Genomic DNA, 20,917 nt, shown 5'->3' on the forward strand with positions numbered 1-20,917 from the left:
TTTCAGACGGGCTTCAACCACCCTCTACAAGGTCTCCTGCTTCTGGCCTTGGTGCTCCATCCTCACCCCCACGTCCTAGGTCAAGGTCAGCCCTTTGTCATTTCAAACTTCAGTTTCTGTGGGATGCTCCAGCCTCTCCATACTCTGCTTCTGGAGTCTTCCATCGCCTGGGACCCCACAGCTTCCCTGATAGTAATAGCTCTGTGACCTTCAGCAAATCCCTTCCCAGTCTGTGCCTCGGTTGCTTTTCTGTTCTGGGAAGCCCAGTCCTTCAGTCTGGGCCTGGGGGTTTCTCCGCACTCGAGCAGATAGGGCGAGCCTGTGTGCCCACCCCCCACCCCACGCAGCAGCGGCCCGGCCCCACGTGGGACCCCGAAGCTGCCTGAAGCACCGGAGCCTTCTGTGGCTCAGACCAGCAGGGAGGGGACTTGTCCTAATTCATTCTGCTCTCGCCAGAGTGGTTTTATTTCCTCACACTTGAAAAATATTGCATTTCACAGCTCTGTGTCAGCAACAAAACAACTTGGCTGCCTGAAGAGCAAGCAGGGAGCAGTCAGATAAATTAATTTACTCGCTGCCATCACGCTGACGCCTGGAGGCTGGTTTGAGCTGCGGGCCAGTGGGAGTTCTGGGCAGCAAATAGCCCTTTGCCGGCCACGATCCAAGGGCCTGGGAACGTTCCTATTTCCCTGGAGCCAGAGCAGAGAGGCGATCAGAGGCCCTGTCGACCGGGCAAAAGAGCAGCTTTCAGAGCCCTCGGGTGGCTACAGGGTCAGCCCCTGGAAGCTGAAGCTCCCAGTCTAGAAAGGCCCTTCGTAATAATCGCACCACCACCAATAATGAGGACAGCGCCTGGCGTTATGGAGCACTTGCCCGGTGCCAGGCCCTGTGCCAAGCCTTGGATGGGCCTTATTTGACAGAATCCCCACCACATCCCTAAGAGACGCGTATCTCATACCCATTTTACAGATGTGGAAACTGAGGCCCGGGGAGGTTAAGTTACTGGCTCAAGGTCCCACAACAAGGAAGAGGTGGGGTGGGTTTGAGGCTGGTTCCACCTGGAACAAAGCCCCTGCCTGTTGCAGGGACCTTGAGGTGCCACCCTGCACTGCAGGAGGGCGGAGGGGGCCTGAACTGGGCCCTTCACTGGGTTCCTTGGGGATCCCTGCCCCCACCCGGCTCTGACCCGTCCCTCCTGCCCACAGCTGAAGGAGCACCCGGAGAAGGGGGTGTACGTGAAGGGGCTCTCCATGCACACGGTGCACAACGTGGCCCAGTGCGAGCACATCATGGAGACGGGCTGGAAGAACCGCTCGGTGGGCTACACGCTGATGAACAAGGACTCTTCCCGCTCCCACTCCATCTTCACCATCAGCATCGAGATCTACGCCGTGGGTACGTGGGGCTGGTGGGGGCGGGGGAGCCGGAGCTGGGCGCTGAGACCCTTCACCTCCCGGGGCCTCGGGGGCCCCATCTGAAACTGGGAGAAGATGCTCGAACTGCCTGGAGGCCACCCAAGAGGACCCTCCCGTACGAGGGCCCACGTTTCCAGGATAAGCGGCATCATCAACAATAATACTGCCGCTGGCAGCTCATACTGAGCACCTACTACATGCCACGCGGCTTCTGTGCATTAGCTCGGGTACTCCTTGCCACAAGCCCGAGAGGTGGCTGCCAGCATCGTCCCCCGTTTTACAGATGAGGAAACCCAGGTCCCGCAACTATAAAGCGTCAGAGCTGGCCCTCGATCCCTGGACCTTTTGGAGTCTCCTCTTTCTCTCAGGGCTCCCCACCCTTCAGTCATCTCCCCCGTCCCCCTTTCTGAAAGAGTCCCTGAGAAGGGAAGAGGAAGGGAAGAAACTCGTATTTATTTCTGGCCGCCGGTGGCCGCTGTGCTAAGCACTTCATAGGCTTCCTTCCATTTACAGCCCACAGAAGTCCTAGAGGCAGGCATTCTAATGGCCATTTTACAGACAGGAAAACTGAGGCTCTGAGAGGGCCGAGGCTTGCTTGTGCAGGGTCCCACCGATAAGCGGGGGAGCTGGGATTTGAACCCCAGTCTCTCTGACATCTGGGCTTTTGCAAGTAACACGACAGCTGCCTCCGGGTCCATCATGAATAGAACTCTCGAGAGCACTACAGTGGGAAACAGCCTCGGCCCAACCAGAAACATAATTCTGGAGAGATCCCCGACCCAAGGTCAAAGCCGGGGTACCTCCTACGACATCGCCCAGCATGTGTGGTGACCTGGCCCCAGGCCAACCGCCTGGTGCTTGCTGGGTCTGAGTCTCCCCAGGGTGCTGATAGGGGTTGGGCAGGGTCAGTGAGGTCACAACGTCATGCGGTGAGGCTGTGGGGGGGGCAGGGCAGGGACTAGGGCAGGTGAGGACACATCTGGAGGGAGGAGGACAGAGTGCCTTTGGGGGCGCCTCTTGGTCTTTGCAGAAGGGTTTGAAGGATGTAGCAGGCTGCCGGGAAACAGGCTTTTAAACAAATTTATTTATTTATTTATTTTTTAGAGAGCGAGTGTGTGAGTGGGGGGAGGGGCAGAGGGAGAGGGAGAATCTCAAGCAGGCTCCACACTAGGCATGGAGCCTGATGTGGGGCTCCATCTCATGACCCCAAGATCACGACCTGAGCCAAAATCAAGAGTCGGACACTTAACCAACGGAGCCACCCAGGTGCCCTGCAAACAAATTTAAAAGATGTTTTTCATTTTCGTTATAAAATAAGTTCAGTAAAGCTATTTAGGAATTACAGAAAGGTAGGTAAAATTACTCATAAACACAACTATTAGCATTTAAGCGTATTGGGGTTTTTTGGTCCTTTTTATCCTATGAAATTTATAAACACAGTCGAACTCTTCTGTTGTATTGAGTTTCTCCCCTGCGTTCCATTCCCCGCGCCATCCCTGAGCATCGTTCCTGCCGTGTCTTTGTGACCATGCGTGCCGGCTAAAGGACAGCGCATCTCTCGTGCGCTTTTCTAACCAATCCTTAGAAGGCGGTGAGGTTTTTTTCCCATCTTGGGGTGGTGTAAATAATGCCACGATGAACATCTTGGTGCACCAAGCCTTTTCTGCTTTTAGAGTCATTTCCTCGGATAACATTTCCAGGAGTGGACCTCCTGGGGCGAAGGATACAAACCTGTTTAAGGCTCCTGGTACATTCTGCCAAGAGCACGCTTCCCAGGCCCTCCGTCCTGCTGCTGCTTAAAAAAAAAAAAATAGCCCCCAACCTCAAGCCCCTCACGTGTCCAAGCCTCTCCTGGGTACCAGCCGGACCCCGGGTTGCTGTGTGCATGGACAACACGAGGCCAGTTCTGGTTTCAACCCGCAGGAGACCGAGGAGGAAGCCCCCGCCCCTCCGCCTGCCTCCCCACTCCCATCTCATTGGGAACTGAGTCCAGTGGTTTTCCCCAAGTTTCATAGCTACTAAGACATAGAATCAAGATTGGACCCCCAAGATCTGTGCCTTCAAAACCTGTGCTCTGAGCCCCTGTTACCAGCCAGTGCCTGATGCCTGTCACCCTCAACACAGGGTCGGCCTTGTCTGCACAGCCTTGGTCACCGCAGACCCGGGCTTGTTCTCAGGGGGATGAACCCCTGCTGTGTGCTGGGCCCTGGGTCAACTCTGTAAAAATGTGCTCTCCTTTTACTTTACTCCTCCCAGCAACCAGCCCGAGCGGGGAGCTACTGTTAATCTCATTTTGTGGCTGTAAGAATTGAGGACCAGGGAGGTACATGGCTCTGCTAGGGTCACACAGCGAGGAGGAGGCAGGGCTGGGTTGGGAACCAGGGCCAAGAGCCTCCAAAGCCAATGTCTTTTGCAGTGAAGGATACAAGGCTCTGGGTGACCCAATCACATCCCCCCACTCTTGGCCTCACAGGACATCTGGGAGAGCTATTGTGATCACTGAAAGAAATCCCACTGCACTCAGAGAATAGTCTGGACCTTCCAGCCCCTGCTCCCCGAGTCAAGCAGCTCTGTGTTCTTTTTTTTTTTTTTTTAAGATTTTTTTATTTATTCATTCGAGAGAGATACAGAGAGAGAGAGAGAGAGCATGAGCAGGGGGAGAAGCAGAGGGAAGGGGAGAAGCAGACTCCCCACTGAGCAGGGAGTCCGATGCGGGGCTCCATCCCAGGACCCTGGGATCATGACCCGAGCCGAAGGCAGACGCTTAACCATCTGAGCCACCCAGGCGCCCCAGCCCTGTGTTCTGACCTTGGGTCCACCACTTAGCAGTGGTGTGACCTTGGGCCAGTTAGATGCCTTTCTGAGCCTGTTTCCTCTTCTGTAAGATGGGGATGGTGATAGCGCCTCTTTCATGGGCTCCTATGTGGCTGATGGTGGGAGCGCTCGGTGCCTGGTGGCTAAGTGCCCCACGTGGGGCTCACTGAAAGCCCCTTACCCTCCGCCTGGTCCGTCCACAGACGAGCGGGGCAAGGACCATCTCTGTGCCGGCAAGCTGAACCTGGTGGACCTGGCAGGCAGCGAGCGGCAGTCCAAGACGGGTGCCACAGGGGAGCGGCTCAAGGAGGCCACCAAGATCAACCTGTCGCTGTCGGCCCTGGGCAATGTCATCTCGGCCCTGGTGGACGGGCGCTGTAAACACATCCCCTACCGGGACTCGAAGCTGACGCGGCTGCTGCAGGACTCGCTGGGTGGCAACACGAAGACGCTGATGGTGGCCTGCCTGTCACCCGCAGACAACAACTATGACGAGACGCTCAGCACGCTGCGCTATGCCAGCCGGGCCAAGAACATCAAGAACAAGCCACGCATCAACGAGGACCCAAAGGATGCCCTCCTGCGCGAGTACCAGGAGGAAATCAAGAAGCTGAAGGCGATCCTGGCCCAGCAGATGAGCCCCAGCAACCTGTCAGGTGGGTAGCTGGGGAAGGAGGTGGCAGGAGGGGCCCAGGGCTGGGGACAAAGGCTCTCCCCCTTAGTTTTCTGCCTCCGGCTGCCCATCTGAGAGACGCAGAAGCAAAGCCTCATCTCCTCTCCGCTTCCTGTGAGCATGGCTTTTGAACAGTCAGAGAGAGCCTGCTTGGTGATGGCCGGATGGTATCTGCTCCCTGACGGACCCAGGAAGAGGTCTGTCTGGTCTGCTCCATCAGCCGCGGGCTCTGTTGCCTGCACCCCGCCTCCAGTCTGCGCATCCGCCATCCCACCTCCTCTGTCTGCCTGCTGTCTCTGTGGCAGCGTCGTGATGCTGTGCTGCTGAGCAGTGGGGTGACTCACCCCCCCCACGTCCCGCCCCCTCTCCCAGTTAGGCACCTTGTGATCGCAGCTCTCACACCCAGGTGTTTGGCTGTCATCTGGCAAGTAGAAATACATACGTGCAGCAAGGCTTTGCAGGGTCCTTGCAAACACCAAGGTGTTCTTTACCTGAGAACCCCTTGGGGAAGGGAGCACAAAAGAGCCTGAGTCTATTCACTCATCCACCTCCCTACCCACCTTCGTCTCTGTCCATCCATTCTACATACTCATTCATTTACTCACCCATCCACCCATCCATCTACCCATACATCCATCCATCTACCCACCCACCCACCCACCCATCCACATACCCATCCACACACCCACCCATCCACTTACCCACCCATCCACTTACCCACCTACCCAGCCATCCACCTACCCACCCACCCGCCCATCCACCTATCCATCCACTCACCCACCCATCCATCCACCCATCCACCCACCCACACACCCACCCATCCACTTACCCACCTACCCAGCCATCCACCTACCCACGCACCCGCCCATCCACCTATCCATCCACTCACCCACCCATCCACCCACCCACACACCCACCGATCCACTTACCCACCTACCCAGCCATCCACTCACCCACCCATCCATCCACCCATCCACCCACCCACACACCCACTGATCCACTTACCCACCTACCCAGCCATCCACCTACCCACCCACCCGCCCATCCACCTATCCATCCACTCACCCACCCATCCATCCATCTCCCTATCCACCCACCCATCCATTCATCCACCCATTCATCCAATCCACTTACCCCCCACCCATCTACCCATCTATCCACCCATCCACTCAACCACCTATCCATTCACCCACCTACCCACATTCCCATCCACCCACCTACCCACCTACCTACTGACCCATCCATCCATCCATCCACTCACCCACCTACCCACCCACCCACCCACCCATCCACCCACTCATCCACTCACCCACCTACCCTCCCACCCATACACCCACCCATCCACTCACCTGCCTACCCATCCACCCATCCATTCATCCACCCATTCATCCATCCACTCACCCCTTCACCCATCTATCCACCCACCCATCCACTCACCCACCCATCCATCCACCCATCCACTTACCCATCCACCCACCCACCCATCCATCTACCCACCCATGCTCCCATCCACTTATTCATCCATCCATCTACCCACCTACCCATTTACCCATTCATCTACCTACCCTTCCATCTACCTACCCACCCTCCCACCCACTCCATTATTTATCCATCTACCAACTTACCCATCCACTCACCATCCATCCATTTAATCCACCCATCCATTCATGCATTCTCTCTACCCGTCCCATCCATCCTACCATCCATCCATCCATCCATCCATCCACTCCACGTTGTCATCCATCCTTTTATGTGTGCTTCCACTCATCCACCCATCCATCCATCTAAAGCTCACCAAGCAGCCCCCTGTGTGTGGACCTGCGCCGGGCACTGGTAACCCAGAGGTGAATCCGCTCCAGGCTCTGCCTCATGGGCATCTAGTCTCCTGGGGGAGGACACTCCACCAGACCATCAAGTACATGTAGGTCAGAGCTGAACTGGCCACTGCAGGGCAGAAGGGGATACGTGACCAAGTCTGTCTGGGGGTAAGGTGTGGTCAGTCAGGGAAGGCTTCACAGAGGAGGGGGTGATTGAGCAGAGTCTTGGGGGCTGAGAGGTCTCCCTGTTAGCCAGGATGAGAGTGGCCAGTGTGTGCAAAGATGCATAAAACTGTAAGGGGCATTTGGGGGCCACAAGTTGTGCTGGTTGGCTGCCGAGCAGGGCGGTGGGAGATGGCCAGGGAAGGCCTGGACGTGCTGGGCTGGAGTGGGCCTTCAGCGCCACGATGAGGGATTTCACATCTGCCTTCCTCCTCTTTCCGTGCTTCCCCACCTCTGCCCCTCCTCACCACCAGGACCTCTCCTCTCTCCACACTCACTCCGGAGGTGGCTTCACCTTGTGGCTTTAAACATCGTCTCTGTGCTCCTGGCTCCCGTTTGGCCCCCCAGCCTGGCCGTGTGATTTGTGTCTGGGTCTTAATTCATAAAGGGGACTGAGTGGGCCCTCGGAGAGGTCAGCGTTACACTAGAAACAAGAGGATGGAACCCCACACGGGGCCACGAGGGAAAGCACCAGTGTTGGTTGGGAGGCAGGGAGGAGCAAGGTGGATCCGGAACCAGAGCTGGATTTGGAGCTATTACTGGGGTTTCTGTGGGAAAGTCGAAGGCAGAAGCAACAGCCTAGGACTGGCTGGCGTGAAGGATTCCTGTGAGTGGGGGCACAGGGGCAGTCCCTGCTTGTCCGGCCCTGGCCCCCGGGGACTTAGGGCAGGGGAGATCCTGGCTGAGAGTGTGAGTTAGACAGAGGGTGGGAGGGGTGTGGACTCGGCATTGCTTGGTTGGCAGGTGAAAGGTGGGCCGATAGCTTGTTTGCTTTCTCTAGGACTTAGCTGGCCCTGCCAGGGGCCGTCTCTCCCTGGCCAGCAAGTCCCCCATGATATCAAGCATCACAAAATATAGACAATTTTAAAAACAATTGCTACACAGTATCCTCTGAATTCCAGACTTGAATATCCAGCTGTTCAGCGATCCTTTCGAACTTAGCATGTCTGCCACTGAGCTCTTGATCTCCCCGAGCCTGCTGGTCCCCACGCAGGTGATGGCAACCCTTTCCTTCTGAGTGTTCAAGCCCGAAACCCTGGGGTGACCCTTGGTTTCTCGTTTTTGCTCAAACCTGTATCCAATCCAGCAGTAGATCTTGTCTCTACCTTTAAGACATGTCCAGAATCTGTCCACCACTGTCCCCCTGAGTCACTAGCATCTCCTACCTGAATTACTACAGAGCACCCCCACCCTCCAACAGGTATCTGGGTGTCTGCCCTTGTCCCCCTCAGTACATTCCCCACAACAGGGAGGTCCTGTTCAAATACAAGTCCTTTTCCTGCCCTGCACAACCCCCCCCCCCCAAGCCTATTTAACCGAATCAAAGCCAAAGTTGTCAGCATAGCTTTCAGCGTCCCTGTGATCCGCCCCCCCCACCCCACCCTGAGCTCCTCTTCACCCATTCTCTCCCTCCTTGCTCCACTCCAGCCACACTGGCTTCCTGGCTGTTCCTGGAATAGTCCAGGCCCACTCCTGCCACAGGACCTTTGCACTCACTGCTCTTTTCTGTCTGGAAAGCTCTTCCCCAAGATCTCTGCCTGCTTCTCTTTCCCGCTTTCTTCAGGTCACTGCCTTTGCCTTACCCCATCTAAGAGGTCCTCCCTGAACACACTGTTTAAATTGCACCCCCTCCCCTTGGTTCTTACTCCTGAGCACCCTCCCTGCTTTCTTTCTCTTGCTAGAACATGTCCGCTTGTAACATGTTAGCATTTTGCTTATTTGTTGTGTGTGCTTTCTTCCTCTGATTGAAAACTCAACGTGGATGTGGAGTTTTGTCTGTTTTGTTCTGTGCTGGGTCCCCAGTGCCTAGAACATGCAGGTGCTCAAGAAATATTTGTTGAATGACTGAGTAAATTAGTATTTTACGTAGAGACATGCTTGAAATAAATCCAATACTGTGAAGTGTGTTTTGCCTATATGTGGTTGTCTCTTTACGGATTTCTGCTTAGTTCCTGCAGACTCTGTGCACCTTGGTCACAGCCCTCCTTTCTGTCTTTCTCCCAGCCCTGCTGTCCAGTCAGGCCCCCCTAAACCCTGTCCAGATTGAGGAGCAGCTGGTGTCCCCACCTGTGATCCAGTCTGACACAGAGGCCGAGAAGCAGCTGATCCGGGAGGTGAGACCCCGGGAAGGTGGGAGCAAGGCAAGCAGGGGGTGCCCAGCAGGAGGGCATCTGCTGAACGATATCATTTTACCCCCACCAGCATCGTGGGGTTGGTACAACAGTCTCCTTTTTGGAGCTCAGAAAGCTGAGGCTCAGGGAGGGGCCATGACTCGCCCAAGGTCACATGGCTAAGGAGAGTCTGAGCTGGGGTTTGAACTCAGGTCCTGACTCCAGGATGGAGCCCCTCCCCCGTCAGGGCCTGCATGGGGAGCACAGGGAGGGGTGTGGGGCGTCTTGCAGGGGTGCTCTCTTCCGTACTGTAGGACGGGGTGGCTGTGGGTTGATGGAAATGGAGGCCTTCCTGGTGGTGGGAACGGCCTGTGCTGGGCTGGGGTGGGGGCGTGGGGAGAGTGGAAGGAGTTGGCCCCCAGTGCGGGTGCCAACAAGCCAGAGGCTGAGAGCCGGGCGGCCTGGTGGGCAGTGGGGAGCCCCCAGGCATCCATTTGACCAGTGGATAAGTGGGGTGTTGGCCTCCCAGAAAAAGCTGTCACCTGGGGACACCTCCTCCTCCCCCATGTGTGCCTTCCAGCATCTCTGGGAACCTGCAGGGAAGGTAATAATACCCTGGTTTACAGATACCAAGCTGATCCCTAGAGGGGGGCTTACACAGCCAGACTCAGCAGAGCCCCTAACTCCCGGCTTAGGCTCCGTCCCGACTCCAGGCCCCACTGGTTTCTGGAGATTCCTGCCATTTGAGGGCCCCATTCAGAACCTGAGCATGGGGTGGGACACTGGCTTTTTCCTGGTGGAGAAGGAACGCCAGGCCGGGACAGCTCTGCACGGACTGGGTCCCTGGATGTGTCCACAGCTGGGCCTCTACCCCTCAACTATAAACTCAGCTATAAGCCCTGGGGCCCCTGGGAGCCCTGGTGAGGTTGTGGGGGTCTGGGGCCCAGCCTCTGCAGGGCGCAGACTGGGTAACGCCTGGGAGTCTGAGTCATGTGGGCTGGAGGGCTGGGAGAAATCAGCCAGAGTCCCCAAGGGCTGCTCATGACAGGCAGAGGCTTTTACTGTTTGGGGGGAGGCTCAGTTGTGGCCCCCAGATGGACTTTGTCAAGGGGCTCTGCTCCTTGCCACCTTGGAGGCTCCTGGGGTGGGGCCGATGTCAGGTCCATCTCTGGAGCCCTGGACCCGGCTCCTGGGGAGGCATGGGGGTGGGGGCCTATTGGGGATGGCTGAGCCACAGAATGAGAGGAATCACATTTTGGGGGTTCAGAGTGGGTTTTGGAATCATGTAGCAACAGGTGACATCAATCACAAAACAGTAGGGCTGGCCGGGTTGGCCAGGGGCTGGGATGGAAGCTTCCCCCCAGGGAGCCTGGTTGGGTGGGGCAGGCACCCTGGCCAAGGGGCAGGGTGCTGCCATCCCCTCTGGGTCACCAGAGAGGAGACTCTGCTCCGGGCTGGCTGCCCCAAGGAGCCAGTGATTGGCAGATCCTTCTGCCCCAGGGATGGTGGTTGCTGGCCTTGTCGTCACGAGATAGGCCCTGTGGCCACTGCAAACGAGCACCACCACCTGTCCACCACCGAGTGTCCTCTCAGGCCCTGGTGGTTCTTCTGTGAGCCACACTTGGAAGAAGAGTCAAAGGTGTCTGTCTTCCCTCTTGCCTTCTTTCCCATTTTGCTTATGACCCACTCATATTTATTGAGCATCTACTATGTGCCTGGAACCATGCTTTCCTTTCCCATCCAGAACCAGTCAGGACACTCAGGATGAGGGGGTGGTCTCTGTGTGGGGCGGCGAGGGCACTGGGCCAGGGATGGGCTCCGCCACGAGCGGGAGATGTCACTCTGTGGGCTTCAGTCTCCTGGCTGCACCAGGGAAGGGGGGGATTTGGACCAGAAGATTCCTAGGGTCCATCCAGCTTTTCCATTCTGCAAGTCCAGTTCTTGGTGGGCTCCGTGCCCTGGGACGGGCTGTTTAAGCTCGCAGAGCCTGTTTTCTCATCTCCAGGAAGCTTTCCCTTGACCGTGGGAAGGGGAGCTGAGGGGTGCCTTCTCACCATTGGGCTGTGGAACTGGCCCCAAGCAGGACTCAGGGGGCCGGGTTTGCAAGCATTTCCTGAGCCCCTGCTGGCTCTGGGCCCTGTAGCTGGGGGTGCGCAGAGGCCCATGGGAGAGTTGTTCTGTTTCAAGTATTGGAGCACATTCTGTAACTGCTGGGGGTGATCTAGCACCGAGAGAAGCCCGCGCTATGGGAGGGAGATGGGGATGGAAAGAGCAAAGTCGTGGAGCGGGTGGCTTGGCTTCACATGGTCTGTCCCCAGTCACAGGAGGACGAAGAGCTTTCGGGCAGACCTGCAGGTGGACGGGAAGGTGTGGGCTGGGATGGTGAGGGCATGCTTCAGTGTTCTCTGGGAAGCAGGAGATGGGAAATGGGAGAGGTGGAGGGTTGCAGAGGGAGGGAGAGCGGAAGGACCCAGCAGGGGCGCTGGGCGACTTAAGAGGTCCTCTGTGGTTCAGGGTCACACATGTACAACTGGGACTGGAAGTCGGCCCTGCTGTATGTGCCCATGTGCGTGTATGCGTGTGCTCGTACGCATGTGTGTGCACGCACGCTCCTGTGTCTCCAGCCTGGTCTCGCTGGTGCGCAGGTGCGACGAGGCTGAGGCCTGGGTGTCACTGGGGCCAGGGCCGCACTGGTAGGGACCTGTGGAGGGGACAGGGTGGGAGTCAGGGGTGCTTGCTGAAGGATGAGTGTAGGGTAGGGCCTGAGTCCCCTCTGGGGAGGAGAGGAAGCCAGGGCAGGGGGGCGGGGGGCAGGGAGAAAGCAGATGGGGTGTAGGAGGTCTCCTGTGGCCGCTGGAGAGCTGCATGGTTCTGGGCAAGTCACCCCCCTGGGCCCCGGTAACCCCACGTGTTGCCCTGAGGCTCAAGTGCGTCTCAAATGTGCCACAGAATGTGCAGTCACATATTAATGACCCTCTGTCCCCTTCTGTCCCTCCCCGAGAGCCCAGGTCGTAGTGTCCGTGCCGTTGTAGAACTCCGGGCTTGTTCTGTGCTTCTGGAAGGGTCCTGATGAGGTGGGCGTGTGCACAGCGGCTCTCCCTCCCCTCCCCCTGCCCCGTCCGGCTGGCTCTCTCAGGGGCGGCTCCACGACACAGAAGGTCGGGTACTGTCCTTAGCGCGTAGCCCCAGCCCCGCCTGCGGGAGCCGCGCGTCAGAAGCCTGAGCGGTCCGGTTGTCCTTCCGGCCAGCGGTCGGCTCCAGGCACCTGCGGACTCAGGAGTTTCCCCCGAGCCCCTCCCTCCTCTGTGCTGGTGGCCGAGCTGCAGGAGGGGACGGTGGTCAGGGAGGGCCGCTTGGAGGGGCTGTTACTGAGCTGAGGCCTGAAGGAAGAGCTTGCTGGGGGGCGAGGGTAAAGCCCCTGAGGCAGGGGGACATGGGCTGTCGAGGTGGAAAGTAGCCTGTGTGTCCAATGTGGCAAAATGAGGTATATCCTCAGGGTGGGCCGTCCTGATCTCTGGGGCTCAGTCAAGTCAGGAGGCGTAGATTTCATCCTGTAACATAGGAGCCACTGAACCTCGGTCTAGGGGCGCCTGGGCGCCTCAGTCGGTTGGGCGTCCGACTCTTGATTTGGGCTCAGGTCGTGCTCTCGGGGTCCTGGGATCGAGCCCCACATCTAGGCTCTGTACTCAGTGGGGAGCCTGCTGGAGATTATCTCCCTCTCCCGCCGCCCTCTCCTCTTCCTCCTCCTCCTCTCTCTCTCTCTCTTTAAAATGAATAAATAAAATCTTTAAAAAAAATGTAGATAAAATTCAGAAGGGCCTTCACCAGCCAATTTTGTCCCCGTGTTCTGTAGGTAATTTTAACTTTGTTCTTTTGGCTTATTAGTATTTCCCGCGTTGTTTGAATGACAGAGAAGGCGAAATGAAAGCCGCCTTGAGGAGTGGTGGCCTGACGCTGCGCCCCCATCCCGTGTCCCCCCCACTCCCAGGAGTACGAGGAGCGCCTGGCCCGGCTGAGGGCCGACTATGAGGCGGAGCAGGAGTCCAGGGCCCGGCTGGAGGAGGATATCACTGCCATGCGCAACTCCTACGACGTGAAGCTGTCCACGTTGGAGGAGAACCTGCGGAAGGAGACAGGTGGGCGCCTGGCCCGGGTTGTCGGGGGGGTGGCCTGCGGGTTCCCCTCCCCATTTTACTAACTGACATTTATAGAGCACCTTCCTATGCGCCAGGCTCAGTTCTAGTTACTCCTCAGTACAGCCCAGCAAGGTAGGTGCCACCATGAGCCTCATTTTATAGGTAAGGAAACTGAGGCACAGAGAGGGTGAGTAATTTGTCCGTGGTCATACAGCTGGTGAAGTGAGTCAGGATTAGAACCCAGGCAGTGTTCTCACCCACCGAGCACTGTATCCGTGAAGCCGTGGCCCCAGGCTGGGCCCTAGCCCAAGGCTGACTTGGCATTACAACGTATCACCCATATTTCATGGGTAAGTTCCTTCCCCCCATTTCTGCATTTTCTAGTCTCCTCTTATTTTTGAGCCCCTCTGTTACCAAAGCAACCACACCCCAAAATAAGGATTCAGTTATTAGCAAGAACTTGCACCTTGCTGAAGATTTTCGTTGTCTTTTTGACATTCTAGAACGTTCCACCCTACCACTATCATCCAAACACCTGTGCTGCCAGGCAGCTCAGACTTCCTAGCACTCACCAAAATACTATAAAATCCACCTTGTAATGAGGACGATATTGGTCACATCGTGGGTGCCATTTATTGGGCATTGCCGTGTGGCAGGCGCTAGGTGCTAGGTACTCTGTCAGTGAGTGAGGACGCACTGAATCCTCACATTGCCAGTGTGCCAACTGAGGCTTGGAGAGCTTCCGGCTGCTGAGCTAGGGAGTGGATGTCCTCTTTCAGCAAAGGGAACATCAGGACTCTCTCAGGGGAGCCCAGGACACAGTGACAGAGAAGTGGGTGGATGTAAAGCCCATGAGCTGGGAGCCCTAAGGAGGCCTGTGGGATTGCGGTCTCGTCCACACTGGCAGACCCAGAGGAGAGGGAAGGGCAGGTTCTAGCATATTCTGTCCTTCAGAGTGTTCCCCCAGTCCAGTTTGAATATTAGGCCTCCAAGTGGTTTTATTTGATCTAACAATCATCCACAGTGTTCATTTAACTCCCATGGATCTAGCATTTTCTGTGGATGAGAGCCCTGAGCAGGACACCCTGTGGGGGCCCCTCAGGGTCTCGGGTGTGAAGTCTGCTTGCTGATCGGGAGCTCTCGGCCTTGGAGGCCATGAGACCCACAGGGCAGTCACCTTCTGTGTGAAGAGCAGACCCAAGGCAACTAATGGCTGGGGAGGTCAGAGAATGGAGAGCTCCTGGTGCTGGTCAGGGAAGACTTCCTGGAAGAGGAGGAAGGAGACGGGGTCTGAGTCCTGATAGAGGAGAGGGTGGAGGTGGGAGGCCAGTATTTGGGGGCCTGGGAGGCTCTGGCTCTTAAGCCCGTCCCTTAGAGATGGTGTGTTTGGGGCTGACCCCCAGGGGCTCACTCGTCCTCCACTGTAAGGAGCTAAAGGGAGTCTCCATTTGCAGAGGCTGTCCTCAAGGCAGAGGTCCTCAAGGCGCAGGGCACATCCAGGGCCGAGTTTGCCGAAAGGTCTGAGTGCTCCCCCACGTTCCACTCCGAGATGGCCGTGAAACCCGGGATCCACTCCATGCCGCACACCCTGCCCGGCGGGGATGTCTCCAAGACTGAGCTTTGTCCCGGGTTCGAGGAGCTGCCCGCGGCGGAGACTTCCAAGTCTGAGGAATCTCTGGGGTCTGATGAGTCTTCCACGCTCGAGGAAACCTCCATGTCCGAAGCCTACCCGGGGCCCCAGGAGCCTTCCGACGTGGAGTTCTCCGTGCCCGAGGCGGAGGTCCCGAGCAGCTACCTCCCAGAGCCGTCCCTCAGCCCGGAGGCCACGGAAGCCCTGCCACAGGCCGGACCCTTCCAGCTGGCAGCCCTGGGGCTGTTGCCCAGCCTGCACGACCCGTTTGCCGAGGTGGAAGCCAAGCTGGCCAGGCTCTCCTCCGCAGTGGCCGGGGCCGAGGCGCTCCAGGCCGGCGCACCCAGGCTCAGCACACAGGTAGCCGGTGCCATGCTAGGAGTCAGCAGGCGGAACTCGGCTGGGGGCACTCAGGCCGCTGGGCGCGCACCCAGGTCTCACCGTCTGGGCGGGGAGCTCCGGCTTGGTGGCCAGAGAAGCCCTGTGTCGTGCTCCGTACATCGGGAGGGAAGGGGGATGGAGATAGGAGGCTTTGCCAGGTGGGCCCCTGTTCTGCTAATGGAGGGACACCCGCTTGGGGGCTTGGCTGGGTTGCCATGGTTACACCAAGCTTCCAGGCCCGAAGGGAGGAGCCGGAGGGGGCTGAGGGCTGCGGGAAGGCTGCTACTATTCAGGGGCTCCCCCCGCCCCCGACCCCAGGATCCCGCCGCTTTGCTGGATGCCTTCTCTCCTTTCCACTCTCTTGTATGGTTTAAATTCTCTTCCCCCTCTCTCCCTCTTGTTCTTTTTCCTTTGCTTTGCTTTCCTTTCCTTTCCTGTGTGTGTGTGAAGAGCCTTTGAGCGGACAGACCCGGGTTAAATCCCAGCTCGACCACTCACATAGTTGTGTGACCTCGGGCAGTCACCTTTCTGGGCCTCGGTCTCCTCTTCTCTAAAATGGGGGTGCCGACCCTGCGTGCTTCACCTGAGGTAATGTAGGCGATGCTCCTGGAGCACGCTCCCTCCCCGGTTCTCTCTTCCCTGTTCTCTTCTCTCCTCGCCCCTGTTCCCCACTGGTCCCCTCAGTGGTGACAGGCAGGAGGAGGTGGTGGCTTGGTGAGGCACCCGGCAGGGGCATGGGGCGCTGAAGGGGAGGTCAGGGAGCAGAGGATGATTTTGGCCCACTGTCCCTCTCCCTCCCTCACCCCGTCCTCCTGCAAGCATCCCTCCCTGACGGATCTGCTGGGGCCTGGTGTCCTTAGGGCTGAAGCTGAGACAGCTGACTGCCTCCTGCCCAGGGCTGTGAGTTCCCCGTCCCCCCCACCCCCGTCCCCCCCACCCCCGCCAGACCCTCAGGTTAGGGGAGGAGTCCCAGGAGCCTGGGTCTTCCTGTGACACTCTGGGCCTCAGCATCCTCACCCCCGAGACAGGGACTATGACCCCAGTCCACCCCCAGCTTATCGGAGCTGGCCCATCACAGAGCAGTCCTACCTCTTATTATTGATGTGATTAAGAGGCCACTGCTCAGCAATTTTCAGATTTTGCTTGGCCTTGGGAGCAGGTCTAAAGCAAGGAGGCCCAGTGTGTGCTGAGGGCAAGGGCTGCAGGGCAGGGGTGGGGGTCCCCGAGGTGCTGGCAGGGAAGCGCCTGGGCCCCGTGTTGAATACTCCTACTCTCAGAGCTCCCCCTTCTCCCTTCTGCTTAAGAAAGTACAAGAGCCTACGGGGAATGAGAGGAAGGCTTTAAATCTACGCACATGTGTGGAGAGAGAAAACTGCCTCCTAGCCTCTGGACAGGATCCCTGGGTAGGAGCTGACACACTTGAGGTTCTCAGTAGGTGGGAGATGGGGTGGCCAGGGGCACCCTGACTGTAAGGCGACATCGAGAGAGGACCCAAGTGGGAAGAAGGGGCCTGGGCAGAGCATCACGCTGGGGGATGGCATGTGCCAAAGTCCTGTGGCTGCGAAGGTCTTGACTTTCTCAGCCGTGGAAAAATGAAGCCAGAGAAGCAGCAGGGTGGATGGGGGGTGGGGGGAGGCAGGGAGAGGCACGGAGGGCCCGAAGACCGTGGAAGAAGCTGGATTTTCCTGGAAATGCACTGGGAATCTGTGCAGGGTTCTCATCTGCAAAGGGCCATGATGGATTTGTATTTGGAGAAAACTGCCCTAGCTGCCATGGGGAGCCTGGGCCCCGAGGGGCAGGAGAGCAGGATGGAAACTGTTTCGGGGTGTTGGAGGAAATGGTCGAAGTAGGAACCCAGTCAGGTACATGTTTGTATAACTGGGTGCCTCCGAGCCAGAAGTGATCCATCCGGGGCCATGAGGGACCCAGCCTCCACCATCTGGGACTGAGGCCGCCGGGAGCCTGTGTCCAGGGCCGGCCTCTCTGCCTCCACCTTGGTTTCTCTTTGTGCTCAGGAGGTTGACCAGGGCCCAGAAGTGGCCGAGGAGTTGGTGTTGGCAGCAGAGCGTGGCGTAGGGGCCGAGGCTGAGGCCCAGGTGGCCGTGGAGGCTCAGCCTCAGCCCTTGCTGGCCACGACCAGTGTGAGAAGGGACAGTGTGGGCGTGGAGGTGGCCGTGCTGACCGACGACCTGCTGCCCGTCGTGGACCAGCAGCAGGTGCTTGCCCGGTAAGTGCTGGGGCGTGGGGCTGGTGGGACCCCGTGGCAGGGCAGGAAGGGGCTATGCCCCAGGCATGGGGACGAGAGTGCCCGTAGAGTCTTCACTGAGCCTCCACTCTGCCCCCGCCCCCCCCCCCACCTGACGAGGCTGAGGAGGCCTGATCCTCTCTCTAGGAGCAAGGGGCGGGGATGGTGCTATCAGCCAGGCGGGCAGTGCTCTGAACTGTACAGGGGCCACCAGACTCCCTCAGGCACCTGCTGGGGAGCAGCTGCTCCAGGAGAAAGGGGAGGGACTGTTGCCTGCCTGGCATTCGCAGGAATCCCAGGGTGGCATGATGCAGGTTTTCCTCGGCTCCCAGCGAGCCTCCGGTGCCCTCCTGATGTGAGACCTGCTCACCCTAGGGGCAAGCCACCCTGATCACCCTCAGAGGCTGCCCACCGGGGGCACTCTGTGCCAGCCACTTAACATTTCTGAGTGTTGGGTCTCACTTCTGGAAATCAGAATAACGTCAGGCTCACCTCCGTGACAGTCAGCCCCACGGCCAGCGGGTCAGCTTCCTCCTAGTGGTGGCAAACTCAGTCCCACCGTCCCCGGTGCAAACGTGAACTGAGCAGGGGCTGCGTGCTGGGAACCAGGAAGCAAGGGGGAATGAGCTGCCACCTTGGCCTTCAGGGGGCCCATGGTCCAGGGGGAGGCAGCTACCCAGGCCCACAGAGGGCCTGCTTCTGCAGTGTGAGAAGCCAGTGGGTTGTGCAGTCGACTGTCTGGGCTCCCATCCGCCTCCACCACTACCTACCTCTACGACCTGGGCCAACTTTTAAACCTCCCTGTGCCTCAGCTTCTCATCTACAAAATGGGTGATAATAAGAGCTCCAGTTTGAGAAGCTCATCGTGAGGGTCAAATGAGACCACACCTGCCGAGCATCAGGCCCGAGAGAACTCTCTGCGCACGTGGCCGTGTTCAGGGTGTGGTTTGGAGTATGGTCAGGGAAGGCTTCACAGAAGCCTTCATTTTCCGTTTCTTAGAGTAGCTTTGCTTAGCTCCACCTGCATGAGGTTTGCAGGCCAGATGCCTCAGGGTGGCATCCAGATACAGGGTGGCACAGAAGTGCAGCGGGGGGAACAGCCTGGCCGTTTGGAGAACGCGCAGCTAGGAAAGCTGGAGCGAGCTGGGTGGGGGCTGCAGAGGGCGATGATGAAGCACCAGGCCCCAGTGCACCGAATATTGCTCGCAGCCCAGGGTGCTCTGCTCACGCGGGGTGCCGGGGAGCACGGCCGCCAGCCTGCTGCGCCGTGGGGACCACGGGCTCCCGGAGGCCCGGGGCGGGTGGCGGGTGGGTCAGCTCTGGTCCGCGGGGAGATGCTCGCCCATCCTGTCGTGCGGCTGTGCGCACAGGCCTGGGTGGATCTGCTCTGACCCCGGCCAGAGGCCTCGCCTCTCTGAGCCCCTGCCGTGTCTGGGAGGGGGGTTGCAAGGCCCCCACGCCGTCCTGCTGGACAGCAAGCGCGCGGTGATGGCCCCGCACGGTCACGCGCACCTTCCTCTCCCTGCCGGCAGTTTGCAGCTGTTGGAGCAGCAGGTAGTGGGGGGCGAGCAGGCCAAGAACAAGGACCTGAAGGAGAAGCACAAGCGGCGGAAGCGGTACGCGGACGAGCGCAAGAAGCAGCTGGTGGCAGCCCTGCAGAACTCGGACGAGGACGGCGGCGACTGGGTGCTGCTCAACGTCTACGACTCCATCCAGGAGGAGGTGCGGGCCAAGAGCAAGCTGCTGGAGAAGATGCAGAGGAAGGTGAGGCCCCCCACGCCCAGGTGGCCCTCGGTCGGCGTTCGTAAGTCCGCAGTCATTCAGTGCCGGCCCTGGAGGCAGTCCCAGTGACGCATGGCTGCGGGGCTGGGAGAGGGTGTGCGACAAATGGGACAACAGAGGACCAAGCGGGACAGCGCCGGACAGTGACAGTGCTGTGAAGGGGATTCTAGGGGAGGGTGGTGATGTAGGAAAGACGTTAGAGTTCAAAGCCTACGGCCAAGAAAGGATCCTGAGACGTCTTTGGTGCAAAAAGTGGTTTTATTAAAGCACGGGGACAGGACCTGTGGGCAGAAGGAGCTGCACCAGGGTCCCGAGGAGTGGTCCGTTATACACTTTCAAGTTGGGAGGGGGTCAGCGATAGTGTAAGTCTCTAAGGAATTCTGGAAGCAAGGTTTCCAGGACCTTGAAGGGGCTAGCTGTTGTTGGGGAAAGGTCATTTATTACCGTCTAATAAAACCTGAGTCGTGAGGCCCTTCAGGTGTATATCGGTGGGCCGTATGCTTGGGGGGTGATTGCCAACATGTATCTTGGGGGGTAGAGAAAAAGGAAGTTTCCAAAAGAAGTTTTATATGTTAAAGTAGGCTCACAGGATGGGGTGGGGGTGAGGGGTCGGGCCAGGATCGCCTTTTGCCCTTACTTAGCAAAGTGTCAACATCAAGGCAGTCGAGTCCCTAGAGGAATGTCACTCTGCCTGTTCAGGGACTTGTCAATGGGCTGTAGGCAGTAAGGAGATTTAATAATTTTTCTTCTGCCTTTGTTTCCCACATCAGGCGGCTTTATTTTTAGTTTTTCATTTGGATTGCAGTACACACGTGCAAATGACAAGTGCATGATTTAACTCATTTCCACAAAGTGAACGCACCCATGAAACCAGCACTCACATTGGGGAGCTGAGCATCAGCGGAACCCTAGAAGTTCTCGGGGCCACCCTGGGTGGGGGGGCAGGGAAGTTCTCCTGGAGGTGGTGACTTCCGAGGTGGGACCTGAACCTTAGGAAAGGCGGCCCGTGACCAAAGGAAGAGCCTTCCAGGCCGAGGGAGGGGCCAGTGCTGAGTATGAGGTTAGTGACCCTAGGAGCAGAAGGGAGGCGGATGTGACTGAGCGCAGGGAGTGAGGACAAGGCAGGGGGAGCTGCTGTCTGCTTCCCTCCGTGCACCCTCGGGGGCTCTGGGCCCTGACGCGTCCCCCTCAGCCGACCGCAGGGCGCCCCTCGTCCCCATCCGACACCACCAACCCAAGGATCTCGCCAAAGCAGAAGCTGATGCTTTTCCCTCTTTGAACCTCTGTGGTGTTTACATTTTCTTGGCTATTTTCATGCTTTTTCTTAATACCTTTTTTATGTTTTCAGCCGAATTTGTTCTTCCTGGGATATCTTGTAATTTGGTCTACGCACCTAAGTTTTGAAAAATTCTTTCTGGAGTTCAGTTAGATGTCCCATTTTACACCTTCTTCGTTTCTGTCCATTTCCACTTTAAGATTTTTGGATTACTGATTTGAAATGTTCCTATGTGTGAATTGAAGGAAATTTTATTCACATTGGGATGTTGGGTTACATTTTGGTTCTGTGTGCTCGTGCTTTGTGGGGGAATTTTCTTCTGCTGAAATGCTTTGATTTTCATTTTCTGTTTCTTAGAGCAGCTTTGATTAGCTACTTCTGCTCTTTTCTGCGTATTTTGCAGTGTCTTGTTTTT

At 57.8% G+C, this 20,917-nt stretch overlaps 1 protein-coding gene across 2 annotated transcripts in view; it reads left to right on the forward strand.

Moving 5' to 3' along the window:
- Positions 1-20,917, forward strand: part of KIF17 (kinesin family member 17) — a 42,738-nt gene that overhangs the window by 10,813 nt on the left and 11,008 nt on the right. For both annotated transcript variants that reach the window (XM_078073705.1, XM_078073706.1), the window contains exons 4-11: positions 1,206-1,395; positions 4,433-4,885; positions 8,946-9,055; positions 13,041-13,188; positions 14,643-15,178; positions 16,019-16,099; positions 17,215-17,426; positions 18,977-19,208. In XM_078073705.1, coding sequence (XP_077929831.1) covers positions 1,206-1,395; positions 4,433-4,885; positions 8,946-9,055; positions 13,041-13,188; positions 14,643-15,178; positions 16,019-16,099; positions 17,215-17,426; positions 18,977-19,208 — 1,962 coding nt within the window. The remainder of the gene's footprint in view (positions 1-1,205; positions 1,396-4,432; positions 4,886-8,945; positions 9,056-13,040; positions 13,189-14,642; positions 15,179-16,018; positions 16,100-17,214; positions 17,427-18,976; positions 19,209-20,917) is intronic.

The sequence above is a fragment of the Halichoerus grypus genome, chromosome 5 (genome assembly GCF_964656455.1).
Source record: "Halichoerus grypus chromosome 5, mHalGry1.hap1.1, whole genome shotgun sequence".
Lineage (NCBI taxonomy): Eukaryota > Metazoa > Chordata > Mammalia > Carnivora > Phocidae > Halichoerus > Halichoerus grypus.